At 54.2% G+C, this 23,793-nt stretch overlaps 8 protein-coding genes across 8 annotated transcripts; 5 read left to right on the top strand and 3 right to left on the bottom strand.

The window, feature by feature from the left end:
* Positions 1 to 6,224: 6,224 nt before the first annotated feature.
* Positions 6,225 to 9,119, top strand: chs-1 (Chitin synthase 1; the record flags this gene model as incomplete). The annotated part of the gene is made up of 3 exons (XM_014689999.1): positions 6,225 to 6,317; positions 6,397 to 8,928; positions 8,982 to 9,119. The coding sequence occupies 3 exons, from the start codon at positions 6,225 to 6,227 to the stop codon at positions 9,117 to 9,119; spliced, it is 2,763 nt and encodes a 920-aa protein (XP_014545485.1).
* Positions 9,120 to 10,142: 1,023 nt separating this feature from the next.
* UBC12 (NEDD8-conjugating enzyme UBC12) lies at positions 10,143 to 10,701 on the top strand (the record flags this gene model as incomplete). The annotated part of the gene is made up of 2 exons (XM_014690000.1): positions 10,143 to 10,403; positions 10,549 to 10,701. The coding sequence occupies 2 exons, from the start codon at positions 10,143 to 10,145 to the stop codon at positions 10,699 to 10,701; spliced, it is 414 nt and encodes a 137-aa protein (XP_014545486.1).
* A 472-nt stretch (positions 10,702 to 11,173) lies between these two features.
* Positions 11,174 to 12,399, top strand: G6M90_00g076140 (uncharacterized protein; the record flags this gene model as incomplete). The annotated part of the gene is made up of 2 exons (XM_014690001.1): positions 11,174 to 11,513; positions 11,600 to 12,399. 2 exons carry the CDS (start codon positions 11,174 to 11,176, stop codon positions 12,397 to 12,399), a joined length of 1,140 nt encoding a protein of 379 aa, XP_014545487.1.
* A 282-nt stretch (positions 12,400 to 12,681) lies between these two features.
* On the bottom strand, positions 12,682 to 14,657 carry OpS2 (MFS transporter OpS2; the record flags this gene model as incomplete). Its single annotated transcript, XM_066131052.1, has 3 exons — positions 12,682 to 12,945; positions 13,057 to 14,087; positions 14,204 to 14,657. 3 exons carry the CDS (start codon positions 14,655 to 14,657, stop codon positions 12,682 to 12,684), a joined length of 1,749 nt encoding a protein of 582 aa, XP_065987088.1.
* A 1,332-nt stretch (positions 14,658 to 15,989) lies between these two features.
* On the top strand, positions 15,990 to 17,482 carry G6M90_00g076120 (uncharacterized protein; the record flags this gene model as incomplete). The annotated part of the gene is made up of 3 exons (XM_014690003.1): positions 15,990 to 16,290; positions 16,369 to 16,530; positions 16,605 to 17,482. 3 exons carry the CDS (start codon positions 15,990 to 15,992, stop codon positions 17,480 to 17,482), a joined length of 1,341 nt encoding a protein of 446 aa, XP_014545489.1.
* Positions 17,483 to 17,858: 376 nt separating this feature from the next.
* ssb1 (Replication factor A protein 1) lies at positions 17,859 to 19,878 on the bottom strand (the record flags this gene model as incomplete). Its single annotated transcript, XM_014690004.1, has 4 exons — positions 17,859 to 17,955; positions 18,062 to 19,462; positions 19,516 to 19,767; positions 19,841 to 19,878. 4 exons carry the CDS (start codon positions 19,876 to 19,878, stop codon positions 17,859 to 17,861), a joined length of 1,788 nt encoding a protein of 595 aa, XP_014545490.1.
* Positions 19,879 to 20,460: 582 nt separating this feature from the next.
* tropI_3 (Hydrolase tropI) lies at positions 20,461 to 21,599 on the top strand (the record flags this gene model as incomplete). The annotated part of the gene is made up of 4 exons (XM_014690005.1): positions 20,461 to 20,599; positions 20,656 to 20,705; positions 20,759 to 21,428; positions 21,505 to 21,599. The coding sequence occupies 4 exons, from the start codon at positions 20,461 to 20,463 to the stop codon at positions 21,597 to 21,599; spliced, it is 954 nt and encodes a 317-aa protein (XP_014545491.1).
* Positions 21,600 to 21,758: 159 nt separating this feature from the next.
* Positions 21,759 to 22,819, bottom strand: TP53I3 (Quinone oxidoreductase PIG3; the record flags this gene model as incomplete). The annotated part of the gene is made up of 2 exons (XM_014690006.1): positions 21,759 to 22,741; positions 22,798 to 22,819. The coding sequence occupies 2 exons, from the start codon at positions 22,817 to 22,819 to the stop codon at positions 21,759 to 21,761; spliced, it is 1,005 nt and encodes a 334-aa protein (XP_014545492.1).
* Positions 22,820 to 23,793: the final 974 nt, after the last annotated feature.

The raw sequence follows: 23,793 nt of genomic DNA, 5'->3' as shown, positions 1-23,793 counted from the left end.
ACCACTACGCCAGGGAGGTGGGCCAGGCACGCACACACATTCGGGTTGCGGATTGCGGGTTGGGCGAGATGCGCCAGAGTTTCCCGACGCTGATTGGCCGCACCAGGCAGGCGGCAGACCTTCAACCAAGCACTAGCACGCTTCTGGACACGGAGTAGCGAAGCAATTAAAAAAGCTCAACACAGTGCGCCCTGGACGCAGCCGGCCCCTGCACGTGGCGCCCGATAGCGAGGAACGCTTCAGGTACAGGCTGGACGACGCTGAAGCCCGTGCCGGAGAGTGTGCCAAGGAGCCCCGCTCCGTGCAACGGTGGACGCTCAATATGGCACCAGACGGGGCGCACTCGAGGGTCCTGTCTTGCGGACAGTGTGGATCACATCTGGCTCCGCACAGTCCAAAACTGCTTCCGTCTGTCTGCTGCTTGCGATGGGACACCGGTGATTTATGTCAATACCCCGGAAAAACAGGTGGGAGCTCGCAATTGCATTCGCGGCTCATTGGCCGACACCAGGAGCAAAGTCTGGTACAGTATGCGGCCGTTCACATGGCAGTCCATGTCGTGCATCGTCAAGCAGACGGACTCTGGCATGGAGGGAGTCTCTTTGCGACCGAGTGTCGCCAGCAGGAATGTGCTTTTCGCGACCGATAAACTCCAATACTTTTGCAGCACCTCGCAAAGTATAACTGACGCACGGGACGATAGCATATGCCCTGCCGGTCTTTGTTATTAGCGTCGCAGCATTGTCCTCAATTGCTGTCCCAAGAATCAATTGCAGCGCACGGGTGATGGACCCGGCCTGGTTTCACCACCATCCGAACATTCACCAATCCCAAGGGCGTCCGTTTCACAGACGAGGTTGTATTCACGAAGCATTCAATACTCTTATCCGATCATGGACCGTGGGCATAAAAACTCTTCACAAGCCGTCTCATCCAGCCGACCAAGATGCCTGCTTGGCTACACTGCTAGTCCTCTAGCCTTGCATCTGGATAAGCCTTATTCATGCGCATAAGAACCCCATCTCCAGTCTTGAAATCCCTCCGCGAACCAGAAGGCCCAGGACCTAGATTTTCGAGGCGGCATTCCTGTCAAAGCTGGGGGACGTGGAGAAGCAAGCGGATCCCCTCGTGCTTTTCGCCTGTTGAATTCGAGCATATCTTTGCGGCTTGGTTTCGAAACGTGTGGCACGGCCCATTATATCTGCCATTGTGAAGTTTCTTCAAAACAAGATTCATGTGCTGAAAAACATGGTCTGGCCAATCATTTATTTGTAATAGTACTATGAGGGCTTTCTCCTCCACAGCAGAGTTCTCTGGCTTGTTTTGACGTGGCGAGGCGAGAGGCTACCTAGGTACGTCACCTCGGAGGCAGGAATTGTTTCTCAAGCCGGCAGCCCAAGAGGCTGAAGAGCAGGTATTTCTAGCTCTCTGACTCTGGCAGATATCATTGTTGTCGTCGATGGGCGTACAGACCCCAAGCGTCAACAAATGCTCGCCACAGGCCTCACATGTCCGTCGTCTCGCCCGACTACCGCAAGTAAAGCATAGACATGACCACAGCTCTGCATAGAATCGAATCGTTTCAAGTAGACAAGGATTTCTCAAAGCTGCCAATCGCTGGCCGAGCTCAGAGTCCAACAGTGAACTTTATACATACACACATTGTCCTCTTTGAATCCACATCATGCCAACTCACATTAGGTTTATTAGCTAGTTACACACATATAAACACACCAACTTCTTCAATACCCTGCCATTGATACACTACGTTTAGTGCACATCCTTTGGACCATGATGCTTCACATGGCTGAAGCGTATGGCTTACGCGTTTGCCCTTTACGACCCTTCCACATATCCGGGACTGTATTCTCAATCACCCATCAAGTTGCAGGTCAGCGTCGCTCTGTACACAAACAGAGATACGTTCGTTATCACAATCTGATCAACGCGCAACCCGTTTCCCCCTTACCATGAAGCGCTCCATGCCAAGACCAATAAGAGCATGAGAGTCCCTACTGGTATCAACTTTCTAGAGGGGAGGATGCGGCCACAGACAGGGAACTAGGGGAATCGGCATCCGTTTACAAACGAATTACCGTATAATTGACTTTCCAAATCTCTAGATGTTTCTAGTGTTGGCCTTTCTGGTCACTCCTAGGGACCCAGGCGCGGCACATCACGTCCTTGTCTCGGTTTAACGTATGTAGAACCTCAGAATGAACACAGAGACAGGGGACGGCCTTTCAGACATGCCAGGACCAGTATCAGTATCACGAAAGACGCAAAAGGGGCAAGGTGTCACGTCTCAGCAAATGGCTCAAGGCGTCTCGCCTACAATTATACCAGGGACTCGTCTTTCAGACGTGAACTCGACGACGAAGAGAGAACAATTGCGAATTGCATAATAATTGGTGTTACATAGCTAGGTTCGTACGATAGCTAGCTAGTTGGTAAGGTCTCAAAACATGGACTCGTCAAAGCATGTAGTTTGCAGCAGGGCTTTCCAATATTGCGCTTTGGTCAGTTGCCAGAAACGCCACAACCCGGAACATCGGAACGCATGTGTTGCCGGCTATTTCTATTATTGCACAGGCCTTTGCGAACAGACATGCTGATCTCTGCCTGCTGCTTGCTCGGCGCTTCCGCTCCGCTGCCGGCTTCTTCAGTCCTGTGGACTAAGAGGCACCAGGGGGATGTTGTCCAGTCTTATCACAAAATCGTAGGATTTATCTGCAGCAAGCTGTCCAGCATGTCTTACCTACACCAGCAGCAGGTTTTACCAACGTTCTGGATTGGAATAGTTGAGGCGATTGGGCTGGTTGATTTCCACGCGGCATTTTGTGGCAGGAGGCGTGACGCACTTCAGCATCGTGCAGGATTTCTTGCATATTGTTTCTTCTTTCGACTTGTTAAACACACCGTATGTGATGATCTTCAGACTCATTGGGAATCTAGATGTTACTATTTCGACGTACAGCTTCTGCGGAACACGTCATTTGGGGATGTTTCCATCATATAGCCTGCCTTCGCCCAATCCCTTGGATGGTGGAGGGTGTGATTCTATACCATCATCTTTTGTTTTTCCAGTCGCATTTTCCATTGTTGGGCCCCGTCTAGGGCTGTCTATATTTGATGATGCGAGGTAAAATTAGCCATTCGATGATTACGCACCGTTTCGGTACAGGCGATAGCCAGTCTATGGAAGAGGTTCGTGTACATGAGGCGGTTACCCTAATCACAACAGACGTTGGGGTTTTCCGCCAAGGTTAAGGTTACTACAGGATAGAAATCGACTTCAAACCAATATGCTATCTGCAAAGGACGCTACAAATGAATATTACCACAACATTTGGGCACGAGACGATGCGAATGAATATGGCTTCTGGTATCTTCAGCGGCAACCTGCGAAGCAGCATCCCGGCACGCGCTGTCTTTTGGTATAGCCAGTGTTGACTAGTTTCATCACAACCAGTGTCTTACATAGGCACCATACTAGTCTATCATACAGTAGGGCAAGCCCTTCTCGTTTTCTGTTGGTAAAATTCTTGTCTCAACTGCCGCGCAACATGCTTACCCCAAACACTGGAATCATTTAACCTCAAAAGGAAATGCTCTTCCCATAGTACTATCAGCGAACAGGGGTATACTAGCCGCATAATAAGGGGATGAATCAAGAGAGGCTCTACTCCGTCGTCTATCGCTTACGGCGTGTCTGCTCGCAGAGGGTTGTGTTACTCACGCGACCAAACGCGGGTAGCAGCAAACATCGATCATCACCATCCCAACTTCCAAGATACATGCGGCACCCACGGGCCGAGTACACCGCCTCCACAGAATGCAATGGACCAGCCACTTTGAAGGACTGAGGTTGAGGTTGGCTCCACGGGAGAGATCCACAAGTGCTATTTTTGGGATTTTTCTGGGAGCCTCCCCCCCTTTCAATCTTGTCGCACTGCAATAATGTGGATATTCTCTTTGTATCTGGAGCTCGCTCCGTACCCGATGCGCTGACATGCGAAAACGTGCAGAAAAAGACGTCGTGGCAGGGCTTGGTGCCAAACGTTGCGTACGGTTTATTCGTAGTGCAGTGTGTTGTACGGAGCACGCCGCCGAGATAGTTCACACCATGCGAAGATCTCGTTCGGTTACTCCCATACGACGACAATATATTAGAGCCAATTTATTAGGTTTTGGACCATGCCAGTTCTAGTTGGCTGGTCCTTGTCGTCAGCTCGTCGAAGCATGGCGCACTCCCCGGCGGGCTCTGCTTTAATCCCTGGCAGGGGCATTCATTCTAGGTTGCGGCTGTATTCGCGAATGAAACGATTGAGCAAAACAAAGAACTGAATGTCTTTGTGCGCATTTGACGCGGTCTGCTCAGGTGTCTGCCGCCATCTGCTGCTTGGTCACCTGATCTCTTTATGCGGTTGAATGCGCTTGTAGGTGGTATTCCGTACGCAGCCTCGTAGATATCTTGGTGCCCAGATGGACCTTACCTGCAGTACGGACTACTCTGTATCGTGTAAACCTATACTGTTTCAATTGGGGAGAATATTGTTTGCCCGGTCTGCTGTGCAATGGTCAGCGGTCAGAGCCAAGCAAAGCTGCCGTGGTCGCGGGCTGTACATGTGGAGAGTGCAAATACCGAGCCAGGAGAAGGCAGTCCTCTCATTTAATCGTTATCCGGCGTTCAACGACCAGGTCCTCCATACCCCGTACTCGGTGAGAGATGATTCGAATAGGCCAGAAGATCTAGGGTACTACTCGGAAGGAGAAGCACAGCAAGCTGCAGAGCCATGAGCATGGCCGAATACTAAACGGCGGGTCTTGCTTGGTGTCGTCATTATTATTATTCTCGAGGTTGAGCAGCCGTGGGGACAATGGTTCCCAAGCCTCCCTGGGTGCCAGCGTGAGAAAGGGCGGATGAGATGACGAGCTCGTGGAAACTGGCGTGGCTACTCCGTAGACATCTCGAGCAATTGACGCCAAATCACCCGGTGGCAACTGGAGCAATTGGGATCCACCCACCGGCCAAGCCCCAGCATCCAGATGCAGGTCTATTGTTGCCCAGCCACAGCCAGGAAGCGAGCGGCGACAGAGACACGAGTTGATGAGGTACTAGTACGAAGTACGGAGTAGCAGTACTCCGTATTTGGAGTACGGAGTGCACGACAGTGGACGGGGCAGCCCGACTTCAGAATGCTGGGGCGAGTTCCAGGATGACAGCGCTGGAGAGTGGCTCAGCCCACGCTAGCGCCGGTCCCCTAATTTTGGCCCGTAGTCTGGTGCCATTTGCCTCTTGCTGCGCGTCTACTCCGTGTGTTATGCACTCATCATTGAATGTTGTTCACGAAGCCCGTCGGGTCCAATGTTCCATGCGCAATGTTCAAAACTGCGGCGGCTCACGACGCCGACTTGCAGTGGCTGTCCTGTGCTTATTGCATGTGCTATTGACCCGGGCCTGTGAAACAAGGACCGCTGCCCACAAGTACCGTTGACCCAAGTGTGCAACGGCCACGTTGGGTACTTAAGTACTTTACGCATTACGTTGTTGACCGTTGACAGCTGGACATGGAGCTTGTCCGCTATACTGTGGTAATGCTTACCGGTACTTACGTCAAGCGATCGCCCCGAAAATCTCCCTCTCTGTGTACCATCCCCTGAGCGCGCCGCCTTGTTTGGGCACCCTCATCATCCGTCGAGTACGGAGTACGTACCAGTCTTCTTTATTCCCACCTTTGTCCAAGGCCATTTGTTTATCTTCTCCTTCTCTCATCCTCATCATCTCTTCATGCTTTGTGGTGCGACTTGCCCCTTTCTTCCCCCATCACCGTCTCGTGCCCAGCTTGCACCATTCGGAGTTTGTATTGTATGAGGCAGCGCTGAGCTTGTTCCCTTGCCCAAAACCCAGCTGCCTGGGCGCCTGCTCTTTTTTTAGCCGCCTCCTGATTTGCTTGCCTTGGGTTGAGTGAAGGTACGCTCCAGCACCGCCATCCTGCCGCGCGGATAAAGTACCTGCCTGGGTAGCACTACGCACTTTGTCTGGTACAACCAAGGGGAAAAAAAATCCCCCACTGACACCCCCAAGCTCTCCCATCAGCCATCACTTGGATTTTTTTTTTTGCATCTGCCGAACCCGACCACAACTTGAGCTTCTCAGTATTTCTACCGAATAGTCACGTCTGCGCTTTCCAGCTCGGGACGGCTACACAACTGATTACATCATGGCGTACAACGGCCACGGTCAAGGCCAGGGCCAAGGCCAAGGCCATGAATACGGGGGACACCCCATGCAGGACCTCCCGTCGGGTAACAACGTGGGTTGACCGTCCTCCCCATCACCTCAAGTTTCACACCGAGTTCTGCCTGAATAGGGCTAACCGCAGTCATCCGCAGTATCACATCACTCCTCAGGACCACGATGAGGATGCTCGAGGTTATTTGCTAAATGAGCCCCCCGCACACGGCTATGACCACGACCGTCTCGGAGTTGGCACGCCTCCCGACCGACCAGTCTCTGCCTATAGTCTTACTGAGTCGTATGCCCCCAACGCATCACAGCTCCCTCCAGCTGGCTCTGGTGGCTTTGGTGATAATGGCTTTGGCCAGTATGGACAACCCCAAGGTTTCGGCGGCCCTTATGACCGCCCTCTCTCCGCCGTGCACGATGAGGAAGAGAGCTGGATGCAGCGTCAGCAGCAGCCTGGCGGCGCCGGCCAATCTGGTGGGCTGAAGCGATACAACACGCGAAAAGTCAAGCTTGTCCAGGGCTCCGTCTTGAGTATCGATTACCCCGTACCCAGTGCCATCAAGAACGCCGTTCAGCCTCGCTACCGCGACGTTGAAGGCGGCAATGAAGAGTTTATGAAGATGCGGTACACGGCCGCCACCTGCGACCCCAACGACTTCACCCTCAAGAATGGTTACGATTTGCGACCTCGTATGTATAACAGACATACTGAACTGCTCATCGCCATTACCTACTACAATGAGGACAAAGTGTTGCTCTCTCGAACCCTGCACGGTGTTATGCAGAATATCCGTGACATTGTTAACCTCAAGAAGTCTACTTTCTGGAACAAGGGTGGACCAGCATGGCAAAAGATTGTTGTCTGCCTGGTCTTTGACGGTATCGAGAAGGCAGACAAGAACACTCTCGACGTTCTTGCCACAGTTGGTGTGTATCAAGACGGTGTTATCAAGAAGGATGTTGACGGCAAGGAGACCGTTGCCCATATCTTCGAATACACCAGTCAGCTGTCTGTTACCCCAAGCCAGCAGCTGATTCGACCAACTGGCGACAGCCCTCAGAACCTCCCCCCCGTGCAGTTTATTTTCTGTCTCAAGCAGAAGAACAGCAAGAAGATCAACTCCCATAGATGGCTGTTCAACGCGTTTGGCCGAATCTTGAACCCCGAAGTCACTATTCTTATCGACGCCGGTACGAAGCCCAGCCCTCGATCTCTCCTCGCCCTGTGGGAAGGCTTCTACAATGATAAGGATCTCGGTGGTGCTTGTGGTGAGATTCATGCCATGTTGGGTAAGGGGGGCAAGAAGCTCTTCAATCCCCTTGTCGCAGTCCAGAACTTCGAGTACAAGATTTCCAACATCCTTGACAAGCCTTTGGAGAGTTCCTTCGGATACGTCTCCGTGTTGCCTGGTGCCTTCTCTGCCTACCGATTCCGAGCCATCATGGGTCGTCCGTTGGAGCAGTACTTCCACGGTGACCATACGCTATCCAAGATTCTTGGCAAGAAAGGTATTGATGGAATGAACATCTTCAAGAAGAACATGTTCTTGGCCGAAGATCGTATTCTTTGTTTCGAACTTGTCGCCAAAGCTGGTCAAAAGTGGCATTTGACCTATATCAAGGCTGCCAAGGGTGAAACCGACGTGCCCGAGGGTGCTGCCGAGTTCATCAGCCAGCGTCGACGTTGGCTCAACGGTTCCTTTGCTGCTTCTCTGTACTCACTTATGCACTTCGGACGACTGTATAAGAGCGGTCACAACATTATTCGCATGTTCTTCTTGCACATTCAGGTTATCTACAATATTCTCAATGTCATCTTCTCCTGGTTCTCGCTCGCTTCCTACTATCTCACCACAACTGTCATCATGGATCTGGTCGGCACCCCAGTTGTCGCCTCCACCAGTGGTTCAGAACACCACGGCTGGCCTTTTGGTGACTCTGCCACCCCTATTATAAATGCTCTGCTCAAGTATCTGTACCTGGCCTTTGTTATACTGCAGTTTATCCTGGCATTGGGTAATCGACCAAAAGGTTCCAAATTTACATATATTGCCTCCTTCATGGTATTTGGTCTTATTCAGGGATACATTTTGGTTCTTTCGGGATACCTGGTGGCACGAGCGTTCCAGCAGCCCATCACAGAGCAAATCAAGCTGGACTCCAGTGAGGACTTCGTACGAAGTTTCTTCTCTGGTTCTAGTGCAGCTGGTGTGATTCTCATTGCACTAATCACCATTTATGGTCTTTATTTCCTGGCCTCGTTTCTTTACCTCGATCCTTGGCACATGTTTCACTCTTTCCCGTACTATATGCTTCTCATGTCGACTTACATCAACATTCTCATGGTCTACGCCTTCAACAATTGGCACGACGTCTCTTGGGGTACCAAGGGCTCAGACAAGGCTGAGGCACTTCCATCTGCGAATGTTACCAAGAGTGAAAAGAACGAGGTCGTCGTTGAGGAAATTGAAAAGGAACAAGAAGACATCGACAGTCAATTCGAGCAGACGGTTCGACGAGCTCTTGCACCCTTCAAGGAGGTGGAAGAAATCGAGAAGAAGGATGTGGAGGACTCTTATAAGTCCTTCCGAACGGGTCTGGTCGTTTCTTGGCTCTTTTCAAACATCTTGCTTGTTGTTGTAATCACCAGCGACAACTTTAACTCGTTTGGTATAGGAGTAAGTGGCTTAGTATCATGGTTTGGTCTGTGCACAATGCTAACAGTTTCTAGAAATCGGCGTCTGTTCGTACGGCCAACTTCTTCAAGTTCTTGTTGTATGCCACGGCTGCGCTGTCTATTGTTCGATTCATTGGCTTCCTGTGGTTTTTGGGCAAGACGGGTCTAATGTGCTGCTTCGCTCGCAGATGAGGCGTACACGGCAAAAAAGAGTGGACAGCATTTGGAAAGAGGGAAAGCGGTGGTGTTGAAAGGGTATCATCACGGATGTCGACTTGTAGACAAAATTGGCTCATTTGCGAATACCTCTCTTTGTAACGTTTTTGTATTAAAAATTAATGCATGAGAAATATTGATTTTAAACGTATGGACGATGTTAAATGGAGCTTCCTTTTTTTTCCCTCATCACGGATTCAATGCCCTTGTTGAATCAATTATCCGAACTGCGATAACTGAAAGCGACTGACGAACTGGAATTGGCACCGGAAGGTGTGACGCATAAACTTCGGCAAATTGTGCCAAGTGCGTGCTTATCTTATCTAACCTCGTCATCAGCGGCCTGGTGGGCTGCGGTGCCTGGTGGCGATGGGCAATGACCAACACCGACATTCTCTACCTACCAACCTGCGAAATAAGGTCTCAGCACCTACGATCAACAGCCCTTCCAAAGGCCTATTGACGGGCATATCCCTATTGCAGTATTCCGCTTCTATAGCCTTATTCCCCCCTTTTTTCCCACTCCTGCCTCCTAGAGCATATCGCCAGCTTCTTTGCTTTGAGAGACTTGGGCCCCCTCCTCAGGCGGGCCATTCACGACCAGCCAAGATGTTCAAGATTTGGTCTATGGTATGGACCTCCATCTGTAAATCTCGGGTGTCTTTGTGGGTTTTTTTCTTCTTTCTGAATGGCGCTAATTTGTTTTTGTTGTTTTTTTTTTTTTGCAGAAAAAGGAGCAGAAGCAGGCTGAGAATGCAGAGGGTCAAGCCGCGGGTGGGCGGAAGAAGAAAGTTACGGCCGCGCAGCTGCGAGTTCAAAAGGGTACGTATGCGTCCAGACTGAGCTATCATTGTGTCTGAGAGCTTGTGTACTTGGGGAGGGGATAAGATGGCAGACTACCTTGGTGGGAGATGCAATAACGGTTGAGGCAGATACGGGCGTGCTGACAGAATAATTTTCACTACACCAGATCTCTCCGAATTATCTCTCGGTTCAACAATGAGAACCGAGTTTCCCGATCCGGATGACATTCTCAACTTTGTCCTGACTATTGAACCTGACGAGGGCATGTACCGCAACGGCCGGTTCATGTTTGACTTTGCCATTAACCAGAACTTTCCGCACGAGCCCCCGAAAGTAAGGTGCAGAGAGAAGATTTACCACCCGAATATTGATCTAGAGGGCAAGGTGTGCCTGAATATTCTGAGGGAGGACTGGAAACCAGTTTTGAATCTGAATGCAGTGATCGTGGGACTACAGGTATGGGTCTATGCCGCTCCGAGCTTGAAACCTGGGATAGCGGTTCGGATTGCCAAGGCGCTTCGGACCTGCTCCGTCAGATTTCAGGCCGAGGCTTTTACACAAAGCCCCCATGAGAGAACAGGCTGCTAATGCTTGGCTGTAGTTTCTTTTCCTAGAGCCGAACGCCTCCGACCCTCTAAACAAAGAAGCCGCCGAGGACTTGAGAGGCAACAGAGAAGGATTTAGACGTAACGTACGAACGTCTATGAATGGAGGAACCATAAAGGGTACATCATACGACCGCGTATCGAAGTAGATTGGCCGATCGGCGGTTCAACGTGTTGAAAACCAAGGAGCATCGCGGAATGGCAGGGTGAGGTGAAGCTATCTGGTGAGGCTAGAACAGGAAATATTCAGGGGGGTTGTGTGCAACGACAAGACGAGAAAATCTGGCACAGTCTGCTTGGGTCGGGAGTTCATCAACGTGCATGATAGAGGATGGGCATCGTTTCTGGCGAATGAGATGGTGGAGGAAACTTGGCATTTTGCGAGGTTGGCACTCGGTGCAAAAGAGCGAATCAGCGTAATCAGGTCTAGATATTTATGCATTATCCAACGCTCGGGGATTTATTTATCGCGGTTTAAACTTGGCAGACATGTCGTGCTAAACTGTTGCGGAATCGGAGCGGGCCCTAGACCCCCCATTTCACCATCTCCCCCTCTCACCAGCATCACTCATCATCAAACTTGGAAGTCCCGGCTTCCCAGAACCACTCCGTCCCCCCAACATGGCCGACATATCAACCACGCTCCCTCTGTCCCGTGCGTCCGTGCTGGCCGCTCACGACCTCATAAAACCACACATTCACCGCACCCCCGTGCTCACAAACACTACCCTCTCTGGTCTTGCATCTACGCCCCGGTCTCCCGATGATCTCAAGGGCACCCGTTTCGAGGGCAGGAGGCCGGCCAGGCCAAAGATTAGGTTGTGGTTTAAATGTGAAAACCTGCAGAGAATAGGAGCGTTCAAGGTCCGAGGGGCATTTCATGCGCTGGGCAGGCTGATGATGGAGGAGGGGTGGGTTGAGGGCGGCGGAAAGGAGAGGGGAGTTGTTACGCATAGTTCTGGTAAGTTAGTTCTCGCCCGGCCTCATGGTCCCTCTCGTACTCTCTCTCTCCCTCACGCATTCTTCGGGGCATGCTAACCCGCGCAGGCAACCACGCGCAGGCCCTCGCCCTCGCTGCCCGCGAGTCCTCCATCAAAGCGCACATAGTCATGCCCACCATCTCCGTGCCGCAGAAGATCGCTGCCACAAGGGGGTACGGCGCAACCGTCTACTTCAGCGGGAGCACCTCGGTGGAGCGCGAGGCCATGGCCGACAAGGTCATTTCTGAGACGGGCGCGCGGCTCGTCCCGCCTTATGATCACCCGGACATCATGCTCGGCCAGGGGACCATGGGGATCGAGCTGCAGGAGCAGGTGGCCGAGCTGCAGTCCCGGCTGGACCCCTACGCGGCGCCTTCGACAAAGGGCCTGGACGCCATCGTCGCCCCCTGCGGTGGCGGCGGCATGCTCTCTGGCGTAGCACTCTCCGCGGAGGGAACGGGCGTAAAGGTCTTTGGGGCGGAACCTTCCTACGAGGGGGCGGACGACGGTAAGCGCGGGTATGAGACGGGTGAGAGGGTGGCGGCTGTGAGTTCGCTCACCGTGGCTGATGGGTTGAGGACGCCCGTGGGCGAGTGGCCGTGGAAAGTGATTTATGAGAAGAGGCTGGTCAGTGGGATGTATAGCGTTACCGAGGAGGAGATTAAGAAGGCCATGAGGCTGGTGCTGGAGAGGATGAAGGTGGTTGTCGAGCCGAGTGCCTGTGTTGGGTTGGCGGTTGCGTTGTTCGACGAGGATTTTAGAGAGATGGTGGAGAGGGAGGCAGGCGATCGGGGGTGGGACTTGGGGATTGTTTTCAGCGGTGGGAATGTAGGGGCTGATGCGATTGGGAGGTTGTTTTCTGAGTAGCTGGTGGATGACAGGGCCTGTGATGGTGATGGGAGGGTAGGGGCATATTCATTTACACACATATATGGGATGACGACGCATCCTTCAGCTGCCGGCGGGAAGCGACACTGAACGATGACGAAAGGGCAACCATGATCAAGTTCACATTGTTACGACGAGACGAACCACCCTCTTGGTCGGCATCCAAGAAAGCAAATTCATGAAAAACGCCATATATCATACATCGCCTAGAAATTCGCAGGCTACATGCCAATACCAGACGCCCATGATGCATGCCAAATGTCAGCCCAACCCATTCAACGCCTTGTCCATCTCCTTCCTCCACCTGGGCGCATTCCGGCGCAGCGTCCAAATGCCGATATATCCAGCGACGATGCAAAACAAGGCCACTGCGGTCATGACGTATCCCACGCCAATGGCATCAACCCACGGCGCGGCCACAATGGTCCCCACGCAGCTGAGGATGTTGCGGACAAAGTTGTTGACAGCCACCCCAGCGGAGCTTCTCTTGCGCACAAACTCCGTGAGCATCGTCGTAGCCGTGCTCTTTTTTCCGGGTTTTGCCAGTTAGTCCAACGATACAACTACCCGTCTGCAGTCCCTCTGACAGGGTAATGAAGAAAAAAAAAGGGGGGGGCTCTAAAGGGGGCAACTTACAAACACGAGCATGGAGGAGATTCCAAAGAGGAACGAGCCGATGGAGGGCACGAACCAGAAGATCCCGTAGTCGAGGGTCCATCCGAAGAGGAGCAGACCGCAGGGGTAGAGGGTATTCGCAATCCATATGTTCTCACGCATGCGGTCCTCGGGCAGGAGGATGAGCTTGCCGCGCTCGTCGTAGCGGTTCGCCCTCGCCGCCTCGCGGGCCATGATGCTGTCGATCCACCTGCCGCCAAAGACAGAGGCCAGGAAGTACCCCAGACCAGGGGGCAAGTACAAGAGCCCGACGACGAGCTGCCCGAAGCGGTACGGGGCCCTGCCGAACTCCTGCTGGATGGAGACGTTGGCGACGAAGAGGGCGCCAAAGGCAATGGCGGCGAGGCAGACGGTGATGAGCACCGGCGGGAAGCGCAGGAACAGCAGCACGGCCAGGGGGTCGACCAGAAACCGCTTGAGGCCGCCGGCGAGCCGCCTCGAGCGCAGCCGGGCCGACTCCCTCGTCGGCACGCGCCGCAGGGGGGCGGTCGAGGCATCGGGCTTGGCGGGCCGCGGCAGCGTCTCCGGCAAGAACAGCAGCAGCATGGCGAGCACGCAGAGCCCGTAGCCGGCGAGGAGGTACATGCACGCGCGCCAGCCGAGGCTCTCCGACAGCGCGCCGCCCAGCACGGGGGAGATGACGGGCCCCAGCAGCGGGCCGAGGTAGAAGATGCCCATGGCGCGGCCGCGCTCGAAGCTCTCCCAGATGTCGGCGATGGTGCCGGCGCCGACGGCCTGGACGCTCGCCGACGCGCCGCCCGTCAGGACGCGGAAGACGACGAGCGCGGCCATGCTCTGGCTGACGGCGCACAGCACCGCGAAGACGACGAAGAGCATAAACGACACGAGGTACACGCTGCGCCGGCCAAACTCCTCGGAAAACGACGACCACCACAGCGGGAAGATGGACATGGAGAGCATGTACAGCGCCACGGAGAGGTTGGCGACGGTCGACGACGTGTTGAACTCGACGGTGAGTCCGTGGAGGGCGGCTGCGGCCATTAGAAGAGAGAAGGTTAAAAAAAAAGGGCCATGTTGGCGCAGAGGAAAGAAAAAGAGAAGGGGTGGCGAAGGGTAATTCAAACGAGTGCGGTGGAGGGAGACCAACGGTAGAAAATAGACGACCCCATAGGCGCCGCCAGCGTCGCCAGCGCTATCGTCGCCGTGATGCCCCATTTCGTCGAATTCCTGTAGTCGTACGGCCTCTCGACCTCTGGCGTGATGGCCAGGCCCGCAAACAGGCCTCTTCTCTGCGCGCGCGGCACAATGGCCACGGTCCCGGGGCGTGTCGTCGAGGATGCGCGGGACGCGGTCCGGCCTCCGCCGTCGCCGCCGGAGAGGATCCCGGCCTCGGCATCGGCATCGGGCCGGGTGCGTCCGTCTTGGCCGGGGGCGCTTTTGCTCACCGGGGTGGCAGCGCACGCGGGCAGACGCTTCTCGGCATCATGAGCCACCGGTGTCTCTTCTGTCTCTATCGCTACCGCAGACGCAGTGGATGGTTGGCGCGGTGTTTTTTCGTCCTGGCCACGCTCCGGGCGTGCTTGCTCGAGGTCCGCGGGCATTGGTGCTTCTGGTCCGCGGAGGGGGCGCTGGTGGGCTTTCAGAGCGCGGGGGCCGCAGGTGGCTTTGGGAATCTGGGGACACAGAGACGGAAGCGCATGATATGTGAGACAAGGCCGGCAGAAGGCAGAAAAGACGACTGCTCTTTGTAAAAAGGAGACGAAGAAGAAGAAGTAAAAGAAAGGAAAGGAAAAGAGAAAGGGAAAAAAAGATCTTGAAAACTAACGGCGCTATAAGCATTACAGGGACATGGCTGAAAAACAGGGAGGAGAAACTCGGCAACGGAAAGGCCTAACGCGGTCCCCGTGTGCACCTTGGAGCTCCGAACAGAGCAGTTGGGTTCCGAGGCTCGGCAGCGTTGGCTTTCTGGGGGTGACGAGGCTAGGGGGTGTGAGCGTGTCCATGCGCAGCCGGACATTTTTGGTCTGGTTAGTTTGTTGTCTGTCAAGTGCCTTGGATGCTCTTGACTGCGGATACCGCACGGGTTGAAGCGTCGGGATGCCACCGTGAGCGGCCCCGCTAGAGTCTTGGCAAAGATGAAGATGCCCAAGTCGGGACTCAGGAGTGTCAGGTCGCCGTGTCGCTTCACTAACCCTATTTATTGCCTTTTTGGTAGTTGGCAATGCGGGGTGAAGCGTCCCCGTTCCCATCTGCCGCCGTGAGATTCTTCTCGGGTGTTGTTTACTCAAAAAACCATGTCTTGTCCACATCTGGCGAACCCCCGGGCTAGCTGGGACAGATCCGGACGCAGCCGCTACCACTCAAGAGTCAAGTTCGACTACTGGGTGCCGGAGACGCCTTGTCATAGATGCTTAAATTCAGCCATGGTTACATGCCTATCTTTCCGACCATGTTGATGGCTATCTCGTCTATTCACTCCTGCTTTCGTAGCCATGTCCAGGACTCAGCAGGGCGCCAATGGCGTTGTGAAAAGTGACGCTCGGCAACGCTGTTCGTCACAAGCCATGGCTTCATGTGTGCATGTCCTATACTTCCCGACGGGTTGCATACGGGCGGGATGAGAGACGACGGACAGTTTCGACATGTGGCATGTCGACGGCCTTTTTACAATCAAGCTACACTCACTTTTACATATATAATAGACAGCCGAGTCCCTCTTTTTATCAAGGGGCGAAAGTTGCATCGGATGGGCCTCAGCCACGGAACATTGAATGAACTCGACGGATGCTTGAGAAACCCCTCGGCGGGGCAACCACTTGTTAACCACCAAACGTCATCGCACTTTCCGTCATTTGCTCCTGCCCGCCCACCCATCAAATCCTCCCCCGCGACGCAGCCCATTCCAACTCAAACATCCCCCAACCCCTCCAGAAATGTCTCTCACCAACGCAACGCCAGAGGCTGCCGCCAAGGAGGCAAAGACGGCGTCGTTTGCACTGGCTTCGCTGCCGGCCTCGGCGCGCAATGCCGCCCTCGATGCCATCCACGCCGCCCTCTCCGCCGCCAGGGACGACATCCTCGCCGCCAACGCCCGCGACCTAGAGCTCGCGAAAAAGGCCGCCGCCGACGGCTCCCTCAGCGAGGCTCTCGTCTCCAGACTCGACCTCGGCAAAAAGGGCAAGTGGGACGATATGTTGAAGGGCATCTTGGATGTGAGGGATTTGGAAGACCCAGGTATGTTTTGTTTCTTGGCCAAAGAAAAGGGTCAGATCACAGGTGTAATTACGCAGACCCGCCTAACCCAGGCAACAGTTGGAAACATTCAATTGCGGACCAAGCTCGACGACGACTTCATCCTCGAGAGGGTCTCCTGTCCCATTGGCGTCATCCTCATCATCTTTGAGGCGCGCCCCGAGGTCATTGCCAATATCGCCAGTCTGGCTGTCAAGTCTGGAAACGCTGCCATTCTCAAAGGTACGTCTGCGCCCACGCGAATTATATATCCCCCTTGAACGAAAAGGAACCATTTGCTCACGGGAACAATGTAGGCGGCAAGGAGTCCACCAAGTCCTTCGTCGCCATCTCCAAGGTCATTTCGTCGGCCCTCGCAAAGACAGACGTCCCCAACGGAGCCATCCAGCTCGTCACCACCCGCGACGCAATCGCCCAGCTCCTCGCCCAGGACCGCTACATCGACCTCGTCATCCCCCGCGGCTCCAACGAGCTCGTCCGCTACATCAAGGAGTCGACCAAGATCCCCGTGCTCGGCCACGCAGACGGCATCTGCGCCATCTACCTGACCGCCACCGCCGACCCGGAAAAAGCCATCACCGCCGTCGTCGACGCCAAGACGAGCTATCCCGCCGGGTGCAACAGCCTCGAGACCCTGCTCGTCCAGGACACCGCCCTCAGCACCTCGTTCCCCGCCGTGGCCGCCGCCCTCGCGGCCAAGGGCGTGTCGCTACGCTGCGACCCGGCCAGCAAGGCGGCCCTGGCGTCCCTCGCCGGCGTCGACGTCAGGGACGCTACCGCCGCCGACTTTGACACCGAGTTCCTGGGTCTAACCCTCGCCGTCAAGACGGTGGACGGCGTCGCCCAGGCCATTGAGCACATCAACACCCACGGCTCGCATCATACCGACTCCATCCTCACGGCGGACGCTGCCGAGGCCGAGCGCTTCATGAACCAGGTTGACTCGGCCGGCGTGTACTGGAACGCCTCGACGCGCGTGGCAGACGGCATGCGCTACGGCTTCGGCACCGAGGTCGGCATCAGCACCAACAAGATCCACGCCCGTGGCCCCGTCGGCCTCGAGGGCCTGACCATCTACAAGTACAAGATTAGGGGGGACTACCAGGCCACCGCTGCCTATGGCGACGGAGAGGGCAAGCGGCCGTGGAAACACGAGAAGCTGCCCATTGCCTAGTTGAACCACATCAGAACGATACCCATGTTGAGCAAGTATAGATGTCAATATCAATCAATATATGAGAACAAGTAAAATAAAAAGATGGGTAAAAATTATCACCCACATCAGGGAACCGACAAGTGATGGACATTATAATAAAAACAGAAGTTGTCGGGAAGTACAGGAAGATCCCCTTTCATTTTACCCGTCAACTGATATAATAGCCCATGATCCGCCGACAGCCCTCGTGACCCGTATCCTTTGATTGCGCCCGTCTGCATCTCCTGAACCCCCCTTCCTCCTTTCTTTCTTTCTTTCACAACTAGTGAATATACATGTTCATACTGTTCGTCAAATCCCCTCCGCCTAGGGTTAGGGTTTCTCTCGCACACACTCAGGCATTCATGTCATACTGCTTGATCAACTCGGCCAACTTGTTGCCCTCGCTCTTGAAATCCAAGAACGCTGCGCTCATTATTTGATATCGGACCCTGTGTGAGAAAAATTAGTCTCGAGTCCACGGACAAACATGCTCCAGGACGCTATTTTTTTTTTTTTTTTTAAAAAAAAGATTAAGACAAACACAACCGTACATACCTCTGCGTATCGCCAAAGTTATCCATCTTCGCTCTACACCTGAAATTCAACTTCTTGCAATTCACGGCCTCAAACGCCGCCATGAACTTGGCATCGTCGTTGTCCTTGAGCTCCATAAGCTGGTTGGCCGACATGCCAAAGATGGCTTCGCCCGTCTCGTTGAAGCAGTTGAGCCATTGGTGGCTCGTGTGGTCTGCTACGTTGAGCGACACGATGTACCGGTAATCAGGGCGCTCGTGGGACACGCTGCACTTCTCGCAGTACCATCCATCCCCGGTCTCGACCACCTTCTTGTTGCAGCCCTCCTTGGAGCAGGCGGGGTAGCAGAAGTTTTCTTGTTTGACAAAGACGATGGTGGCCTTGATGGAGTAGTAGGCGGGGGCGTCCATGCCGAGATTCTCCTCCTTGACCTGGGCAATGGTCTTGTTCTCGTTTGCGCGGCCCCCGGCATTGCCCATGCTCGCCATATTTTGGTGCGTGGCGAAGTTGTCCGTCCGCCCGGAGGAGTCGTACCAGCCCTTGAGGCGGTGGGCGTCGGGGATGTCGGGGTCGACCGTCATGGTGCCAGACGACAGGAGGCTGAGGCTCTTGCCGCCAAAGTCGGACACCTTGGTGCCCTTGAAGGCGACTACGGATTCGGGGTTGGCGTCGAACGAGTTGGCGGTTTTACCCCAGACGGTTACGCGCACAGAGTAGCCCGTGTCATCAACCAGAGTGAGCTCTCGCTTCTGGAAGGGCTTGCCAGACGCCTTGGAGGTGATTTCGCTGACTTCGCCAACGTCCTTCAAAACGCCAATGACGTCAACAGTGTTGTCCTTTTCGACATTTTGTAGCTCCTGGATCGTGCAGAAGTTGAACCGGACCTGGGGCACATTCGTCTGATCCTCGGCCTTTTCGATTCTCGTATCTCGCTCGAATGTGATTTCGTAATCGTTTGGTAGATTGGAGAACTGCTTCTTTGCCAGATTCACTCGACAGGGGCTGGAAATGTAGTAGACGGAACCTTCTTGCAGGAGGTCATAAAACGCGTCGCACTGGTCGTTGAATCCAGTGGCTTTGATCTCACCACTCTCGTCGAGAAGGTTCACACTGAAGAGCTTGCCCTCTCCTGTGGGCTTATGCCATGTCTTGATATCCGACTTCATTGTGACTCGCGCCTTGATCGTCCACTTGTGCTGGAAGGGTGAGAGACCTTCGATAGGATAGATGTTGCCGCCGTCGTGAACCGCTGGCCTTGAAGGCATAGCCTGCGGCTTGCTCTCTTCCTTCTTAGTTCCGTAAAAGTCGTTGCTAGCGATGGTTTGTTCTTTGGCATCATTGGTCTCGACAGCCGTTGGGCTGCCAATCTTTTCTTGCACGCCCAGGGATTCAATGACCTCGAGGTCGAGGATGACGAGAATGCTGGCCTGCTGTTAGGCGGCGCACGAGTTTCATGTCCGAGGGAGTCGACTTACTTCTTTCCCTTCAAGTTCTGAGGGTTATACTGTTTGACACGAGCGAAACTACCTCGTACAAGCTTTCCCTCGTGAATGACGTGGTTTGCCTGCGTTGCAAGCATGGCCTGAACATAGTGGTCGCCGTCGCTCATGACCAGTCTGTATCGTTCGCCTCCAGTAGCCGAAGCACCCATAGGCTTGACTTGGAGGCATTGCATAACAGGAACGGGGAAGAGCTTCGCTGCTTTGTCGATGTCGTTGAAGATGACACTAGAATAAAAAGTCAACACATTTGTCCAGGCCTCAAACGATGCCCGACGGGAGTGAATGCGGAAAGACGTACTCAAGGGACCCCCTCGATAGGGCAGACGCGGCATCCATAATGGCTAGATCAGTTCGTATTGACGATATAAAAGTGCTTTGCTCTCGTCTCGACGAATAATTTGTGAAGGTGGTGCGTGAGCCTACGCAGGACAGCCTTCTCAAGCGATGACCGTGAATAATCTAGACGTCGCGACGCGTCCAGCGCGTTTAATGGAAATGGCCCCGCAGGCAGCTGCTCAAGTGAGTCAATGGCGGGGTGCCAGTGGCGTGCTGACTAAGCTACAACGGTTCCATTCCACGGGTGGCGCAAGTCCGAACAGCTGTCGTCGAAGCCTTCTTCTGGTAGTGATGGGTGTTACATTGGCCATTTCTTGTGTGAATTGATCTCAGTGCTAGGTAGCCTCTGATTGATAGTATGTGAATTTTTTTTCGCAGCTATCAAGTGACCTTGTTGACACAGCGTACCATCCGAGACTCTCCCCCCAAACCTTCAAGATGACGTTGAGCCTGTTTGGCACAGCCCACTTCCTGCCACATGCCAAGTGGTCAACTTGGCCGGCGACAAGCCTTCATTGTCCAACATCTTTGCCCTGCCACGGTCGCAGTAGCTACACCATTTGAATACTCAAATAGCCCATCATGACTGAAGTCGACATCGCCACCAAAGCTCCCGAGAGCGACGCTCAGGAGCAGCAGACTGAGCAGAGGCCGGAGACCACCACACCTGCAGAACCGCCAGCTCAGACCGGGGAGCACTGCGTAACTGACCGACCAACTCGTGAGCACATCATCTTGTTGAAACGCACATGCGCCGATGCTAACCCGAGTCTCTAGCTAGTGGACAGTCGTCAACCGGTGAGATCATTAAACTAAACGATGTCGACGTAGGCTCTCAGCTGCAGCAACACGATACCACACCGCTCTAACCACCTACCAGGTATATATTTCCAAACCATCCGACTACCCACATGCGCACTCAAAGCTCCTCCTGCTCCTCACGGGTGGCACTGGAATCAAGTCGGTCAACAATCAAATCCAAGCCGACAAATTCGCCTCAGAGGGCTACCTCGTATTGATGCCGGACCTCTTTGCCGGCGACAGCGTCCCCTTATCCACGGCCATCACCGACTCCTCCTCCTCCATCATCGAGCAAGTCAAGCTCCAGGCCGTCGGGGTCGTCAAGTCCTTCATTATCGACATGTGGCTGGCCCGCATCACCCCGGACAAGGTCATGCCCATCCTGCGCAAGGTCATTGAGGCAGCGCAAGACCAGTACGCAGACGCCATCAAGAATGGCGAGGGGATATACGCAGTTGGGTACTGCGTTGGTGGACGGTTCGTCCTCCTGCTGGCTCAGGAGACGGAAGAGCAGGGCAGCGACGAGGAGGCGGGCGCGTTGAAGAAGGGCCCGTATATCAAGGCCGGAGCTCTGGCGCACGGTGCGTCGGTCACGCCCGACGATTTCAACAACCTGAGGGCACCGCTGAGCCTAGTGTGTGTTGAAAACGACAACCTGTTTCCAGACGAGGTGCGGAAGGTGGGCGAGGATGCCATGTCCAAGGCAAATCTTGAGCACGAGGTGCAGGTCTATCCTGGCGTGCCACATGGTAGGCTCTTTTCCCCCCTGTTGCTTTCCATGAAACACTACATATGCAAGTATTGTGCATGTTAACTTGTCCCCAGGTTTTGCTGTAGTGGGCGCATATGCAGATAGCGCCATTACCGAAGCACAAACAACTGCATATGAGCAAATGTTGAGATGGATAAACGAACACTAGCTGGCGCTACTGAAGACGAGTGATTTGAGTCCGGGCGACTCTCTTATTGTGTTTCTCAAGCGCCTCAAAACCGGTCATTTAGGCTCATCTGACCTTTTTTTCTGTTTCTTTTTTTATTTCTAGCTACTCGTGTTTCCCATTGATAAGAATAAATCATCTTTAGGAAATAGTGCACACAATCTTGCCCGTGTTCTTCCCATCCTCCATGTACTTGTGCGCCTCCCGAATCTCCTCCCACGGCATCACCTTGTCCACGACGATCTTGAACTTGCCGGACGCAAACTCGGGGCAGTACGTCTCCAGCCGATCCCTCAGCCTGCCCTGATACTCCTCATCCCGGCTGCGCAGCGTGCTGCCCTCGATGCGGATCCTCTTGTACAGGATCTGCGAAATGTCCGCGTCGGGCACCTTGCCGCCGCTCAGCGTGCCCAGCAGGACGATCCGGCCGTCCCTGGCCGCGACGTCCAGGTTCTTCTGGAAGTAGTCGGCGCCGACAAAGTCGACAATGTAGTCGACGCCCCTGCCGCCCGTCCGGTCCCTGATCTCCCGCGCCCAGTCCGTCGTCTTGTAGTTGAAGGCCGCGGTGGCGCCGACCTCGCCCGTCACAAAGGCGCACTTGTCGTCGGATCCGGCCGTCGCGTACACCTCGGACGCGCCGGCCGCCCTCGACAGCTGGATGCCCGCGATGGACACCCCGGACGCGCCGGCGTGCCACAGGACCGACTTGCCCGCCGTGAAGCCCAGCACCGAGTGCAGCGCCTGCGTGGCGGTGATCCACGCCTCCGGGACGGCGGCCGCCTGCTCGAAGCTCATGTGGTCCGGCTTGTGGAGCAGCATCTTGGAGCTGACGGCGATGTACTCGGCGTAGGCGCCGCCGTAGGCCAGCCCGAGCACCGGGTCGCCGGCGTTGAAGCTCCCGTGGTCCCCGGGGCCAAAGGACTCGATGACGCCGCTGAACTCGACGCCCAGCGTGGAGGGCGCCTGCGGCGGCAGCGGGTACAGGCCGCGCCGCTGGATGATGTCCATGCGGTTGATGCCGAATGCCTTGATCTTGACAATGGCCTGGCCGGTGCCGGCGGTTGGCTTGGGGGTTTCCGCGTTGATGAAGAGGGCGTCCCGCTCGCCCTTGCCGCCTTTGATTTCTGGTGGTGGGTTAGATATGTTGATGGCTTCTTCTCTGGGGGTGAGGATGACGAACCGACTGCTTTCATGGTCGCCATGTTGTATTCCTACTTTGTTGACGATTTGCCGTATTCTCTCGCGTTGTGCTCGGCCGCGTTTTCACCTTTTTATTTTCTCCTGAGGTTGCAATGATTACATATGTATGGTTTTATACTTTTTTGTCGTCTGGACAGTGAGGTGTCTGGAGGTCCGTAGTTGCCGGCTGCATTACTAATGCTGCCAGACTCGATCCGATTGCCGAACCATGCGTCGGCGTTTCAATATGCAACCTTTTGCATCTACTACTCCATCTTTGCTTTGAGCAGAGTCGAATGAGTCCTGGCCATCTAGAACCAAAGACACTTTTCATTATTCGCCAGTCGCTCCAACGTGGTTTTTTTTTTTTTTTTGAGATCGCCTTTCGTATCCTTGGCAACCAATCCGACATGGACGACCACTGGTTCTTGCTGGAAACCCTACAACATTGAACGCATTGGTTGCATTGCAGCTCGCTTCTTGGGTCAACCGTCTCAATTTCACACGTGGTGCCGCCGATTCTCGAGTTGGCGGCACGACTGCAAAGTTGGGTTTGATGCATCAACCGACAAACAGTTCCATCCCATGTCCTTGTGGCTGCGGGGAACTCAATGCGTTTCCTGCAACCGTTCATGTACCAAACAGATCTGATGCAGTGTAATAGTTGTACATTGGAACAGAATGTGTCGCATTGCATGGGGAATGATGGCCAGCTTCAAGGCCGACTCGACGGAATCAGGCAACACCACCAGCAAGCGTCAAGATTCATCTGCCAGATGAACATGGCGAGCCGGGCATGCGCATAAACAGCTCGGTCGCCATGATGAATCATGAAATTCTATGACTCCAATCCACATGACAAAAAAAGTGTCCTCGTGATGGGGCACTTCTAGAACTCGGCGTGCTGCCAAAAATAAACACAATCAATATGTACATATGTATTGTATCCTACTACGTACTAGTACTACTACAATGTATGCCACACATCCTGCAATTA

Source organism: Metarhizium brunneum, chromosome 4, assembly GCF_013426205.1.
Source record: "Metarhizium brunneum chromosome 4, complete sequence".
Classification (NCBI taxonomy): Eukaryota; Fungi; Ascomycota; class Sordariomycetes; order Hypocreales; family Clavicipitaceae; genus Metarhizium; species Metarhizium brunneum.
Note: the sequence above shows the minus strand (reverse complement) of the source record. Positions and strands in the feature narration are given on the sequence as shown.